This window comes from Saccoglossus kowalevskii, chromosome 19, assembly GCF_978046115.1.
Source record: "Saccoglossus kowalevskii chromosome 19, keSacKowa6.1, whole genome shotgun sequence".
NCBI lineage: Eukaryota > Metazoa > Hemichordata > Enteropneusta > Harrimaniidae > Saccoglossus > Saccoglossus kowalevskii.
Genome location: NC_140659.1, coordinates 6,183,305 through 6,198,926, shown reverse-complemented (window position 1 = coordinate 6,198,926; position 15,622 = coordinate 6,183,305). Strand labels below are relative to the sequence as shown.

At 40.5% G+C, this 15,622-nt stretch overlaps 1 protein-coding gene across 1 annotated transcript; it reads right to left on the bottom strand.

Moving 5' to 3' along the window:
- Window positions 1-837: 837 nt before the first annotated feature.
- On the bottom strand, window positions 838-15,245 carry LOC102801350 (gamma-glutamylcyclotransferase-like). Its single transcript, XM_085493629.1, has 3 exons — window positions 15,128-15,245; window positions 3,869-4,017; window positions 838-1,813 (listed from the first exon to the last, which is right to left on the bottom strand). The coding sequence occupies exons 1-3, from the start codon at window positions 15,227-15,229 to the stop codon at window positions 1,540-1,542; spliced, it is 525 nt and encodes a 174-aa protein (XP_085349755.1). The 5' UTR covers window positions 15,230-15,245; the 3' UTR covers window positions 838-1,539.
- Between the last annotated feature and the right edge of the window lie 377 nt (window positions 15,246-15,622).

Below are 15,622 nucleotides of genomic sequence, written 5' to 3'. Positions count from 1 at the left end.
AAATTGATCGGGGGTAAGTTATTTAGTCGTAAAGATAATATCGCCGAAAAAGCGTGACAAAATCATTCTGAACGAAATGGAAAACATTATGTGTGAAAAATCGTGATATGGAAAGCCAATGGTAGTGAAATCTCATCTCATCTCGTGTTGTTAATCTCGTGGTTATCTTTAAAACCTGGAAGTGTGAACTGGAATCGAAAATAACCTGACACAATGTCAGCGCAAAATTCCCGTCAGTATCACGTTGAACGCGAGAGAGCAGCGAGGCTTGTTTTCGCCTTTCAACGCACACTCTGTAACAGGCATAGAGCCAGTCCTGTGAAACGACAGTAGCCATGCTTACCTGCACAGTAAGTGCCGTTGAAAGAATACGTCTCTGGTTTACTGTCGACAACGGTGTACCCGTAGCTGTACCGAAATAAGGAGTCGGCTGATGACTGAGAACGACATATCAACGTGGACTGAAAAATAATAATACTGTCTCTGTATTGTGAATGTGCTATTTGCGCCTATATGCGTACACCGAGTTTCATGAAAGCGTGAATTATGTATAAAGTATATATAAAGTAAAGATAACTATTAACCTCTTCTGCTTATTACGAAATTGTTCATATATCCAATGAAAAGATCTTTCGGGGTAAACATTTTACCAATACTTATAAATGTTCATAAAACAAATTCACGTATTTGAAATGAAAGTGCGGGTTATATGTTCTAATATGACAGGACATCAGAATCTCTAGGTTGAACTCCCACATCGTAATATTGATGGATTCGTTTTGTTCTGCTGACAAAAAAGGTTGAAAATGAAAAGAACCAACAAAATTCCACGAACAGTAACTTTACAAACGACCACGTTTTATTTTTAAATCACTGTCTATTTAATATAGAGAAAATTGTAACTTTGGAACAGTATTATAATCGACGTACAATTGCATATATGTATTGCATGATATTGTAATTTAATGCATCGATAAAGTGAGGGAACTGAATATGAACAAACATTTGCAAGATATATTGCACAACAGTGATCGGCTAATTTTCAAATAGATAAGTATTTCATATCTCAAACCAAATGACTAACAATATATTTATGTTTGAAACAACACATGCAATCACGAATCGCATGTAAGAAATATAATGTTCGAATGTTAATGTTTACGGTTGAATTTATTTTTATATTTATATCTTTTATTCCTGCAACAAACACAAACACAACTTTGTTCCAAGTCAATACAAAATACACACAATTAAAAACAGCAAAGAAAAAAAACAAATATGTGATATGGTTAATAAAACTATAAAACTTAATTAAATATTCACTTCTTATCTGACCAAGTCCTTATTGGCTTCCACTTCTTATGCTAATAACATAGCTTGGTTTTATTTCGGTATACTTCGTATTCAATCTGTTCATTCTAGCTCGCCGAGGCAAAAATAGGCAGCGGTTTTTACTTTTTAAACAATAATAATTTTTTAAAACAATAACATAGAATGATAGATATTGACACCAATAAACATTAAAATTAGTTTTGCGATTTAATAAGTCAATTCTCCGATAGCTTTGTCGTCTAAACTAATCGGTCCTTCGTGCGAATTATGTACCACGCGTTTTAACTTATTAGTGTATTCTTCTGGAAGCCCTTTCTGCATAGCGCCCGCCACGACCATACTCAGATATTGAGGAGACGGACGCCTTTCGCCAGGTAAGGGGTTTCGTAATTCAAAGCTACTGCAATCCACAGTCCGGTTGTCAGGGTACTTTACAGTCACTCGAATAAGTTGGTAAATTCCATTGCTCCCAGTCAGGTTCCTGAAATTTTATAAGGGAGGATTACTTATGACAATTTCTGCTTACAACTCTTTTTTTATCCATATGAAACGTGTGCGTTTTGAACAATAGAATAAACAGCTAATGACAATAGAGCAACCAACCATGTATTTTGGTTCATTTAGTTACTTTCTTTGACTCAGCCATGTCAGCAGCCCTCAAAACATTAGTTTACACATAGTTTTTAAGTTTTCCTCGTAAAGCCGATTTGACTGTTCCCTCTCTGTTGTACTCAACAAAAGGGCCATGCTATAATCCAAAACCTCCTTGGAAGAGTTGTAAGCAGAAATATTCATATGTAAACTATAATCATTCAGAATATCGACTTAAGTTCATAGTCCACATGAGCACGCTATTATTCTAGAATCTTATCATACAAAATGAGTCTAGAGTGAACAACAAAATATGTTTACCAGGTTAATTAAAAAATGCTGGTTTTTATCAGATTACTATAATCTGACGGCGATATAGGGGATGGTACAATTTAATACGTTACATCACCTCGTCAGACAATGGATAAAATAGTCTAATAATGAATCAGCAATACTGGAAAGTTCTATTTACTGACTAGTGAAATACTAAATATAGGTGGCAATCAAATGTTTCAAAGTGTCATGTTATCAACAATTGTTTTCTTACCGACGCTGATAAGACACTGTGTTCTGTAAAATGTGCATCACAGCTATAATTATTGTAACATTAGGCCGTAATTCATGACATCTTAATCACGTATTTTCATAAAACAATGGATCGGCGGAACGCAGTTTCCAAAGTATAAAAAATGTAATTACGCCAGCGTTCTGCAAATATTCACAGCTAAAGTTATTGTAACAATTGGACCATATGGCGTTGTCAACTTAATATAAATTCACGTAAACAAGTGTTTGCCGATGACACCTCGTTATCAACTTATCAATTCATCAACTTATTATAAATTCACGTAAACAAGTGTTTGCCGACGACACCTCAAGTTGTCAACTTATTAATTCATCAACTTATTATAAATTCATGTTAACAAGTGTTTGCCGACGACACCTCGTTATCAACTTATTATAAATTCACGTATAAACAAGTGTTTGCCGACGACACCTCGTTATCAACTTATTAATTCATCAACTTATTAAAAATTCACGTAAACAAGTGTTTGCCGACGACACCTCGTTATCAACTTATTATAAATTTACGTATAAACAAGTGTTTGCCGACAACACCTCGTTATCAACTTATTAATTCATCAACTTATTATAAATTCACGTAAACAAGTGTTTGCCGACGACACCTCGTTGTCAACTTATTAATTCATCAACTTATTATAAATTCACGTAAACAAGTGTTTGCCGACGACACCTCGTTATTAACTTATTATAAATTCACATATAAACAAGTGTTTGCCGACGACACCTCGTTGTCGGTCAACTTATTAATTAATCAACTTATTATAAATTCACGTAAACAAGTGTTTGCCGACGACACCTCGTTGTCAACTTATTAATTCATCAACTTATTATAAATTCACGTAAACAAGTGTTTGCCGACGACACCTCGTTATCAACTTATTATACATTCACGTAAACAAGTGTTTGCCGACGACCGATACTAGTCAAAATCACTACAAAAAATAAAAAATAATAATTGTGTGGGGGGCATTTGTCCCACGAGGGCGATTGTCCGAGGGGCGATTGTCCTGATACCGTCTGACGCATGTGAAGGTGATGACTCCCCCGCTTTAACCTCTGCGTTTGTTAAATACTAGTCATTACTGATTGTTAGCTTATCAGCGGGTTTTCAAAACCGACTAGACATATAATAACATAGTCGTAAATGTCCCTTATGTTTACACATGCACACACAAGCTATATAGGTAACAATTAGGCATCACTCACATGGCAGATGACATATAATGCACAACTTAAACTATTAATCGTTATCATATACACCCCTGTCCTATATCTGCTAAGTCCCGCCCAGTCATTGCAGGTCCTGGCATTTTGTATCCCGCCCTATCTATCTACAATGATTGTTGGAAATTATACTCACTTCGTCAGTCGTTCAGCGGTCTGTTTATCGAATTCATGTATAACTCCCCATACATCGTCGTCGTCGTTACTCGATGGAATAATATTGGCTATTGCCCCATGCCACGGACTTACATAATCGACAATGTCGTTGAACACCAGTTTATAATTCTGTAATGATAGATAACTATTACGGTTGCTAAATACAGTCTCGTTAAACATTTTTTTTTATTTTGCGAATGGATTGTTCATTGCTATTCCATGTTGTACATGTATGTGTAAAACAAATTGGAGTACGAATATAAACTTGTTATAAACTTGATATCATTGTACGTGGATCACGGAGTTGGGCATATAACTCTATGTCGTAAATACCAGAGGGAAATTCTTTCTTCTCTGAGGTTCTCCACACGTGTCAGGGGGGAATCTCGTCTCATCTCTATATCTCGTTCCCTTGAGGTACATGATCGGGAAAGTCGCTTAAGCCTTACAGTCAAATAAGACACACACAACGAAATACGTTTCAACTCTCGTCTTAGTCGGTCAGTCGAGCACTCTATAAGACACAGCGCCCTGGGGAAAAGTCCCCAAGACTATCGCAAGGCTGACCCAAGACTCGCCCAAGACTGCGTCAAGACTCGCCCCAAGACTCTCCAGGACTCTCCAAGACTGCGTCTGTCCTGGTGTACTCGCCAAGACCAACTAAAACAACTTTATTCATTTTCAAAACCTTAACCAATTACAAAGCAGTAAAAAGACTCTAGGGCGTAACCTTCAATCATACAGCCAATCACAATAAGTACTGAACACGTCATATCTTTTGATTAATCGTTCACTACATTAATAACTACGAATACTAACTGTCAGAAATAGTAGTCCGAATAGCGACGGTTATCTCGAAATTAGTTCCAAATCACTGAGTCAAGTTCCGTCCAGAACCTCAAATGGCCTAAACGGTGCCAGACATAACACAGCAATTCGCTAATAATCAACTAAATAAGTCGGTCAACAGATACGCGCAAACAAATTCATCATATAAAAGTGAAACACGACTCGTTCAATTAGAAAAAAAAAATCTTTGATTTTTTTAATCTCGAGATAATGAAAGATTGTGTGTGAAATTAGAATTAAATAAAAAATAAACAATGGGGGACGCACCCGGGTACGAAGTTTCAGAGGTTTGCCCTATGCTGATACATAGAACGTGTTCTCGTGTACGTCCCCTTGGATCACACCCACGTTCGGAAAACTATATTGAGCAACTTCAATAAAATGATGGTTGTATTTTAGTTGGTAGTTGCTACTTTTGCAGTTTTATAACGCTTTTACCATAGATTCCTATGGCAGAGACATTTTGAGGTTATTCTTGAAATATCGGAATTTACGTCCGAGTGAATCGTACTCAAAGTTATTGTCCGAGACGCGAAAGGAATAAGTTCTGATATTATGTGCGCTTGGTTGCGCAAATACAGCGCCTTCAAGTTGTGGCAAACTAGCCCTGAGAGCGAAAGCGATATTTTAGCTGACCTTTTCCTACCAGCGTCTTAAAAATGTACAATAAGACTACTAACAAAATACCCGAATTTAGGTTCTCGTCCACACATGTGGTTGAGAAAATATATAAGCTTGAGTGTGTCCCACAAAACACTTGATGGTTTCCCGAAATAGATAGGAAGCAGATCTATTATCAATGGATCTTTATTCAGCGGTGAAACGTACACGTCAAAATACACTGCTGCTAAGATGAGACAGAAAAAAGAGAGAGAGAGTGCCGCACGCGACCGGCACGCGACCAACTAGAAATTTTAAACAATGTAACAACGCTCAGGCGCCAACGCGGACGCACGAAATATTAATGTACTCGTAAGCGAAGAGTCGCGTAACACGCAATAAATGTAACTAAAGCAATATTGAATGGAAATAAATGATCATTCGAACCCATCCCCGACATACTCCCGCCGCGAAAGATGCGTCTAGCATAATTTTCGAATGAGACACGTTTCATTTCCGTGATAATAAAGCGATAAAGATAATAACAATGTGCATGAATAACGCAAATATATAGTTTACATACAAAGCAGTTTGAACGAAAGTACATCATAAAGTCGATTATGAAATAAAAGTTATTATTATTAATGTCACACAAGATCACGCTGGATCAGATTTTCAATTCTTCGTTCAGCTATGCGAGCCGTCGCCCTTTTCGATCGTCGTGGCTGGATGGATTCACCACCGCTCCCATTGGAGCTACTTGCGTGTGGTCTTTGGTCACCGTCCCCGGCGGGACTGCTTGTGTGTGACCTTCTTCCGGCTTGTTCATCTCGTTGATCAATATTCATATTGGGTTTCGAAATCATCAAATCTCGGGTTAGATGTGATTCGGTCTCAGATTCAGTAGACAATTCTAATGGAATCAGTCGAGTTATAGATCGATTTGTGGAACCGTTTTTGGTTGCTAGTTCCACAGCACGAACTATACCGTCGGCTCCCGGTAACAACTTTGTCACACGGCCCATACGCCAATGTACCCGCTTACGCACATCGTTGTGAATAAGTACTATGTCGCCGACCCGTACAGTGTTGATTTTAACTCCTCTGTGTTGATTAAGGTGTCGTTCTCGCAGTGAAACGATATATTCGTTAGACCATCTTTTCCAAAATGCGGTTAGCAAGGTAGTTAAATACGCATAGCGCCGGTTGGCTGACTGGTGATCTGTGGCGAAATTGGAGTTAGGATTGATGACTGTTTGCCTTGGTAAACAGCAAATATTTCTTCCGTTGACCAGGTGGGAGGGCGTAAGTGGATTTAAATCGTTGTCGTCAGTAGAAAGATGTGTAAGGGGACGATCGTTGATTGCTGACTCGATCTCCGTCACAATCGTTTCCATTTCGATATAAGTTACACAGGCGCGACCGAGAAATTTCTTTAGACTAGTCTTAGTGATGGCTATCATACGCTCGAAAAATCCCCCATTCCAAGGAGATCGCTTGGGAGTAAATTTCCAGTTGATTCGGTGATTTGTCAGGTATCGCTGAACTGCAGGATCGGACATCAGGGTTTTGAGTTCATTGGTGGCCGATACAAACGTAGTGGCGTTGTCCGAAACAATTAATTTAGGAGTACTACGTCTAGCTGAAAAACGTCGGAGGGCTTGAATAAATGATGTTGTTGTTAAGTCTGGCACAAGCTCCAAGTGAACTGCTCGTGTTATCGCACACGTAAACAGACAAATATAGGTTTTCACAACTGATTTTGAGATAGGATCTTTGACGAATAAATGTCCTGTATAGTCGATACCGCACACGGAAAAGGGGTCTGCTTCTTGAACTCGGAAAGTAGGAAGTGGAGCGGGGATCGGTTTGGAATAGGCTGGCCCATCTACTCGCTTACACACCACACATTTATTGAGTTCTATGTTCACATATCGGCGAATGGATATAATCCAATAGCGTTCGCGTATACTGGTTGCGGTTGCATTTGGTCCTGCATGTTGTAAACGACGGTGGGTATCACGTATGACCGCTGACGTGAAAGCGTGTTTCCCTGGTAGTAAAATTGGATGGATACTATCATAGGGAAGGGATGTGTTCTGGAGTCGGCCTCCTGCTCGTAGAATCCCGTCATCATCGAGAAATAACTTGAGTTGATTACAAAGTGGTCCAACTTGTTTCGCCTGGCGCTGTAAATAGAGTATTTCGTCCGAGTAGTGAATGTGTTGAACAGCTTTCAACCACCTGTGCTCAGCGTCATTGATCTCGGACGCAGTTGGTGCGTTTCCATGGAGACTAGAAATGTTCAATGGCCGTCGAGTTAGCTTTGCTTTAATATTATGTACGAAACGTAGTACAAGAGCCGTAATTCGTAATAAATGAGAGAGATCGCGATAATTATTGACTTGAAATATACTGTCAATACTGAATCCAACTTGGCGCGGAAAATTGTCAGTATTCACTGGAGTATCACGCATATTTGTAGCGGGTAGTATGTCACCGAATTCTGTTTGCAGCAAAGTTGGCTTAGTGACAGTTGACATATGATGTATCGCAGTTTCTGTGAGACATTTTGGCGCAGTCGCAGGATCCAATTGTTCGTTGACACTTTCGGTTATTTCGATAGGAAACAATTCACATTTCGGCCATAATGCGCTATTAGTTAACCAATCGGGGCCAAACCACCAAACACGAGACTCACTCAGTTGACGCGGAGAAATTCCCCTGGTTAAGAGATCAGCTGGGTTCTGTGAAGTGGGTACGTAGCGGTACTCTTGGTGGTGGGATGTGATTTCCAAAACGCGGTTTTTAGTAAAGACATCTTGTCTCCCTCGCCCGTTCAACCAGTGTAGTGTTATCTGATTGTCCGACCACAGAAGGCGTTTGGTAATATTGAAATTGTCTTTAAGGGATTCAGATACAAACTGGCCAAGCCGTGTTCCGATCAATGCTCCCATCAACTCGAGTCGTGGTAATGTCAACGCTTGTTTACCAATGGGAGTGACACGTGTCTTCGCGATAACAAGTGTAGATTCTTGTTCAGAGACCAAGTATACTGAAGCACCGTAAGCACGTTCTGAGGCGTCTGCGAAAACATGAATTTCGACATTCTGAGGTTGTATTGTAAAGTACTTACGTGGAATTTCGCTGTTCTTTGTTACTTGATAGAGATCCGCTGCGATGCCTTGCCATTGTAGGAGAAATTTAGAATCGATGGCTTGGTCCCAATCACTGTTGTTTAACCATAGGGCTTGAATAAGTAGTTTTGCTCGGACGTGAACCGGAGAATACAATCCCAATGGATCGTATAAACTCGCGCTGTAAGAGGTGACGTCTCGTTTGGTAGTAAACTTTCCAAAATCGGGAGATTTCATTTTCTTTACCTGAAGATAATTGGAACTGGAATTCCATAGAATACCGAGAATTGAGACTGTTTCTTTGTCACTTGAACGGCCGTCGATTTTCGTAGTTTTCTTTAAGAGGGTGTCATTTGTACTCCATGATCGTAAGTTAAACTTACGTGTAGCGAGCATTTCAGTGGATTGTTCGTAAAACTGCAAAGCTTGCATTGGTGTTTCACAGCCAGTAACCACGTCGTCCACATATAAATTCTTTTGCAAATTAATTGCAGTAGGATTATCGGAATATGAATCGGTCAGATGTCGCAGTGCCGCGTTTAAAATAAAAGGTGAACTGGTTGCGCCGAACAATATTGCCTTAAATTGGTACGTCTTGAAGGGACTAGCAATGTCAGTCGGGTCGCTAAACCACAGAAATTTAGTGAATTTTCTGTCGGATTCATCCAGCTGTATCTGCAGAAATGCCTTCTCAATGTCTGCCGTCATAGCTATTGGGTTTGAGCGAAATCGAATTAGTATCGACGTCAGCGAGTTGTGCAGTGGCGGTCCGGTGACTAAACATTGATTTAAACTGGGTTGATCCCGTTTTGAAGTTGCTGAACAATCATATACGATTCTGATCGGAGTGGACTCGCTGTCCTTCGAGACCGATCGATGAGGCAGGTAGTGTCCGATTTCTCGATCGTCGTCGGTGACTTCCTCGATGAAGCCCTGCTTAAGTTGATCTTGTATGATGGTGTCGTAAACTTTCACAAGTTCGCTTGGCAATTTGTTGATCATATTTCTGGTGCGTGAGGTGGCTGACTGTAAGTTTGTCGGCAAAATATCATGATCTGGTCGCCATGGTAACTTAGCGATATACCTTCCGTCCTTGCTGGACAAGCAATTATCAACAAATTGGCGATGTTGTTCATCATGGGTGGCTTTGGTTTCGCTTACTTTGATGGTGTCATGGATGCCTACCGTTTCGAGGTCCCAGTAGTTGGCGACAAGTTTATCGAGCTCGGGGTCTGGTGTTTTGATCGAGGAAATATGAAATGTATTCGTATTATGGCCTCTTCTCTTAGTTGAATAGACTGGTCCCGAAAGTAAATAACCAAAGGCAGAGGAAACTGCTACAGGACTGGTTCCCCTTATAATGTGGTTTCCTACGTAGTCCCAATACCGATCCGCACCAATAAGTACATCTATAGTCAGTGTGGTGTCACTTGTGATTGGATGCGCTAGAGGTAGGTTTCGTAAGTGTGGTATGTTACGTAGGTCACCAGTAACGTTATTGTCAAGATTATCAGAAATCTCATCAACGATGAGCAAGTCAATGGGACTTTTGTAGCCGTCTCGTTGTAGGAGAGCGACTGTAGTTCGTGGTATGGTTTTATACCCAGTTTTGCTATTCGAAAATGCCTTGAGATTTAGGGTCTCCAAATAGTTAGTGTCCGCTTTAATCGAGGCAGCGAACTTAGTGGTTATAAAACTCCTGTCAGCCCCTTCGTCAAATAGGACTGTGGCGACCTGAGAATTACCATTACCAATAGTAGTAATTTGAGCTGTTTTGAGAAGCACGCGCGGAGGTGGCGCTGGGTCCGTTTTTGACGGCCCGTCAGGAAACGGTCGCCGATATGAATTAGCATGCGCAAAGTTTACGTGAGTTTCAGAAGTTTTTTGCGCTGCGCTGGTCGAGGAGTCCGAATGTATAGAGAAATGGTGTTTTTTCTTGCAGGTGCGACATGTCCACTGAGAGCGACATTCACGCGCTAGATGTGAGCCAAGACAGTTATAACATAGTTTATTTTCGTGTATAAAGTTGAGTCTGTCGGGTCGAGAGCTTAAAACATGGCAGTCAGTTGTGTAGTGTTTACCTCTACAGTATATGCAGTGTGGCGGTTTGGACGCACGCTGTGATGTCTGTCGTCGGTCATTGTATCGTGTAGCAGCATTGTGTCGGTTATATTTCGATTTGTTTTTCGATTTGTATTGATCATTACCTTGCACTGTTGCTATTTGGTTACCTCCAGTAGTTTGACTGCTGGTAGTAAATGCAGAGATAGATGAAGGGTATGATGTATCGTCAACATCGTCCTCGTCCAGCCCGACTTCGAGTACGCGTATCTCGCGTATCATCGCTATGCTGAAAGTTGCCAATGTCCATGTTTGATCACCGTTTGATCGAGCAAGGGCACGTCGAAATTGGGCAGGTAACTTTTTGAGTAGAAGGGGAATTAGTAGCTCTTCGTATCCAGATTCAGGCTTTCCCAGAGCTCTGAGCGATCGCACAGTGGTTTCAAGGCTATCGTGGAAGTCTTTAAGCGATGTCGCATTATAACTCGGTGCTGGATGAGACCACAATGATTCCATATGTGCTTGTACAATTAATTGTGTATCACCGTAGCGTTTCTCTAATAGAGCGTAGGCTGACTTGTAGTTTGCTTCAGTAGTCTGATAACCATCGATTAGTCGTTTGGCTTCATCAGTGACGAGAGACCGTAGATAAGTGAATTTTTGTATTTCACTGATCTGTGGGTTAGAGTCAATTGTTGCCTTAAATCCGTCGTTAAACTCACTCCACTTGAGAGGATCGCCGTTGAACTCTTTCATTTCCAGGCGCGGAAGTTGTACCGTTTTTAGACGGGGTTGCGAAGTAGCGTCGGGTTAGCTAGTTTTCGTCCATGTCGCGACTGCCGAGTGCCGTTGTTTCATCTTGAAGTCTTCGATGAACCTCGCGATTCGTGCATATCTTTTGGCAATATCCGTTTGAAAATCTGTGATTTCGTTGAAAGCATCATCGGAAGGATCGATTACGTCGATGACGTTTTCATCGGCTGCTATGAGGAAGTCTAGGAGTCGTTTGATGTGAGCTTGAGAATCGGCGATTTCCCCGTAATCGAGTTGTGGATCTCGTTGTTGTCCATGTTCGTGAATCATCGCCTCCGTGGGTTCTATCGCCTTGAGTAGAATTATCTTTGCCTTGTTCCGTTTGTTCCGTAAACTTTGTAATTTAACCATAGTTGCTGAGTCGAAATGACGAGGTGGTGCAAACTGGTTGAAAACGCTGACTTGAGAAATTCTGGTCTATTTCGCGGAAACCGTTGAATTCAGGTTGAATCCTGGTCTCGGCACCAATTTTGTGGTTGAGAAAATATATAAGCTTGAGTGTGTCCCACAAAACACTTGATGGTTTCCCGAAATAGATAGGAAGCAGATCTATTATCAATGGATCTTTATTCAGCGGTGAAACGTACACGTCAAAATACACTGCTGCTAAGATGAGACAGAAAAAAGAGAGAGAGAGTGCCGCACGCGACCGGCACGCGACCAACTAGAAATTTTAAACAATGTAACAACGCTCAGGCGCCAACGCGGACGCACGAAATATTAATGTACTCGTAAGCGAAGAGTCGCGTAACACGCAATAAATGTAACTAAAGCAATATTGAATGGAAATAAATGATCATTCGAACCCATATATATATGAGTTGGTAGTTGCTACTTTTGCAGTTTTATAACGCTTTTACCATAGATTCCTATGGCAGAGACATTTTGAGGTTATTCTTGAAATATCGGAATTTACGTCCGAGTGAATCGTACTCAAAGTTATTGTCCGAGACGCGAAAGGAATAAGTTCTGATATTATGTGCGCTTGGTTGCGCAAATACAGCGCCTTCAAGTTGTGGCAAACTAGCCCTGAGAGCGAAAGCGATATTTTAGCTGACCTTTTCCTACCAGCGTCTTAAAAATGTACAATAAGACTACTAACAAAATACCCGAATTTAGGTTCTCGTCCACACAAGCTAGAACAAGTTTCTCAAAAAACCTCACTGTAACACGCAAAATAATACTATGTTATTGTGCTATGATATCTCAAACATGCTAATTTTCACAAAAGAGGTCCTATATCCGCTATCAAATACCCCGAGCGTACCACTTATAATCTCATTATAGCTCTTTAAATCACGTTGCTATGTACATGGAGGTGCTATGTGTATTACCGCTTTCCGAATTGATAACGTTTGCACGTTTTTTGTTTATACGACTGCGCATATTGCGTGACCTGAAACTAACAAAACTAGAGGGTAGGACAGATTTCGAACGTTCCAAACACACGGAATCGCGGTACACCTCATTATAACATGCACACTAGCTCTTTAATAACACGCTGCTATGTGTATTGCCGCTTCCCGAATTGATAGCGTTTGCATGTTTATCGTTTATACGAATGCGCACATTGCGTGGCTTGAAGCCAACAAACTTGAGGGTAGGGCAGATTTCGAAAGTTCCAAACATACGGGGTCGCAGTACACCGAATATCAATAATTCCAACTAGCAACGTAAAAATTCCCCTCAAATAAAACTGACATCATCTTTCAACTAATTAGTACCAGTCTCTGAAAATGTGCACACTATTCTGCCTAAGCAAGAAAAAAGAACATGCAAATTGTCTTTTGCTATAGCGTAATATTTTTTGCGAGTATTTTCGGAGTTGAAAAACTATGCCACGGTCATATTTACTCACACACACGTACCCGCCTGCATTTTCTCTGAAAAATCATCCGTTTCAACTGGAAATCAAATATGCCGCTGACTTTTTCCGGGGTTGCATCAATCTCCCACACAGAGTTTTATTTTTTCGACTATATCTCTGCCGCCACGTGATCTTATTCTCGTCGTAGATTGGTCGATGCGTCACAGTGGCACTACTTTCAAATACGCACAACAAAACAAGATTGCCAATCTCCCTGGTAGAGTTCTATTTACGAATATACTTTCGGTGATCTAACCGCAAGGAACTCTGGGAAGGAGAATGCATGATTGCCATACAGGTGCTCGACTTTCGAACCCGACGAAAGCGTACGCGTTGTTTGTAGATTCCGTCTGTTTTCAAAGTGAGAAACTCATTTTTTTACTTTCCGTAGCACAAACGGTGTGGCAGTAGGACGATTTAGTCGTAAATAATACGAAGTGCTTTCGTTTGTTTATGTTTCTTCGCCTGGCAATTGACAGGACGGTCAGTTTTATGAACCGAGTAACACCTTTGTAACAGTTATTCCGCAATGAAATTAATTTCTGTTGTAAATTATTTCACCCTTAACAGTGCGTTTAGTATAATGCAAAAAGAGCTCTCTAATAACACAAATACGCAAATAATACACGTAGTAAAAGTCTTATCATGGTGTTTCAGAGGCGGCGTGTGGAGGGAAGGAGAATGGGGTTGCATGTCTGCCGCTGTTCTTTTGACTTATTATATTTCTGTACGGCCATCGTCCGTTGCTAGGTAGGTTACGCATGCGCAAACATTATTGCATCGCGTCTGACGGTAATTTTAGAATCGGGAATTCCAGGGCTAAACGCATTCGTAGAACATACGCATAAATGGGCGAGGCGCATGCCCGGGCGCATGCAAAAATCGACAATTTTTGTATATTTCAACAAACTGGCGGTATGAATACCGACAATACACTATTTTAGCACATAAACGAAGCAACAAAAAGTAAAAAATCCAATGTGTTTTGTTTTTACGTAAATTTACTCAACAGACGATATTCCCGGCATGGCAACGACGGACGCGTCGATGGCGTCACGTGTTATATTCGAACGCTATGCTGCAATGAACGCGATGTTTCATCGGAATCGCAACAGACTGCAAATAAGTCACGTGCATTTACTCCGAGTCATCTTTCATATTATCTATCAACTTGTAATTTTCATTTTTCCTTGGATCTTACGCAGGCGCTATCTTCGTCGGATAGTTCATTGACCCCACTTCTCTTTATACCGACGGTATATCATGGTGTGATGATCCGTATACTGACAAGCAAGCAGGATTAAACTGTGGGCCAATTTGTGTGTTCATATCGTCTCTGAAATTATTGGCCTATTATAATGAGCCAGAATTACATTTCCAAATAAATAAACACGTGGTCCATATGCCATTCAGCATGGCGTACTAATTCTATGCAGATCATGGAAACTACCAAATGTTGTGAGAGTGGTATTCATTATGGTACTTGGTTTACAAAGAAGTGGGTGCCTGGAAGAACTGGTGGCACACCCTCTCATATTGTCGGTAATAGCCGCTACCCGCGATATTTCCTCATTAAATGTATTGATATAGATTGGTTATATAAAATGAAAACATAGCACAGATATATGAGAGGCAATTTGATTCAATTCAAATAAATTCAATTTCTTTTGGGCTGACCGTACGTTCTTTTTATTATAAACGGGAGACCCTGTATATACGTATGACAAAAACAGTTCTTTTGTTAGGCCAATCCTATAATGAATAACAAAGAACAGAGTAACGCACCTAGTAAAGGGTACTATCAATATCATATACTGTGCACTGAAATGCGTACACACGCACGTCTTCGTGGAATGTAACAACCACGTCTGTTACGCTAAATTTGTGCGGGAGAAAGTGATTAGCAACGTACCTGTAGCTTTGCAATGGAACGAAACACCGCATTTGGATACGCAAGGTAGACTCGTTCATCGAGCATGGATGTTGAGTATCCGAAGAACAGCGTCGAGGACATGGTGCTGTGGTGTACAATGAATCGATAATTGTCAGCTTGCCCTTACTTATCAGAATAATAATAGTTATAGTGTACTGAGGGCGCTGTTTATTAAAAAAAGTTCGATTGAGGTGTACTTATGCAAACATGCGGACAATCGTCACTAGGGGTGAAGCTTGATTTAATCTCCATGTTGATTCTACAAAATATTGTATGAAGTTTTTTAAGGTTGGAGATTTATGAGAAAATAATTCACTGTAAAATCTCAAACTCACCGACCGTTGTAATTCCTCAGCTCCTGGGAGCGAGGTTATTTGTAGATATGTTGGCGATCTTCGCTGTGTCTGCGGAAGTACTATGGGAGATTGCATGATGGAAGTGAAAAGTCTTTTGATTAGTAAGATAATTTTAGAA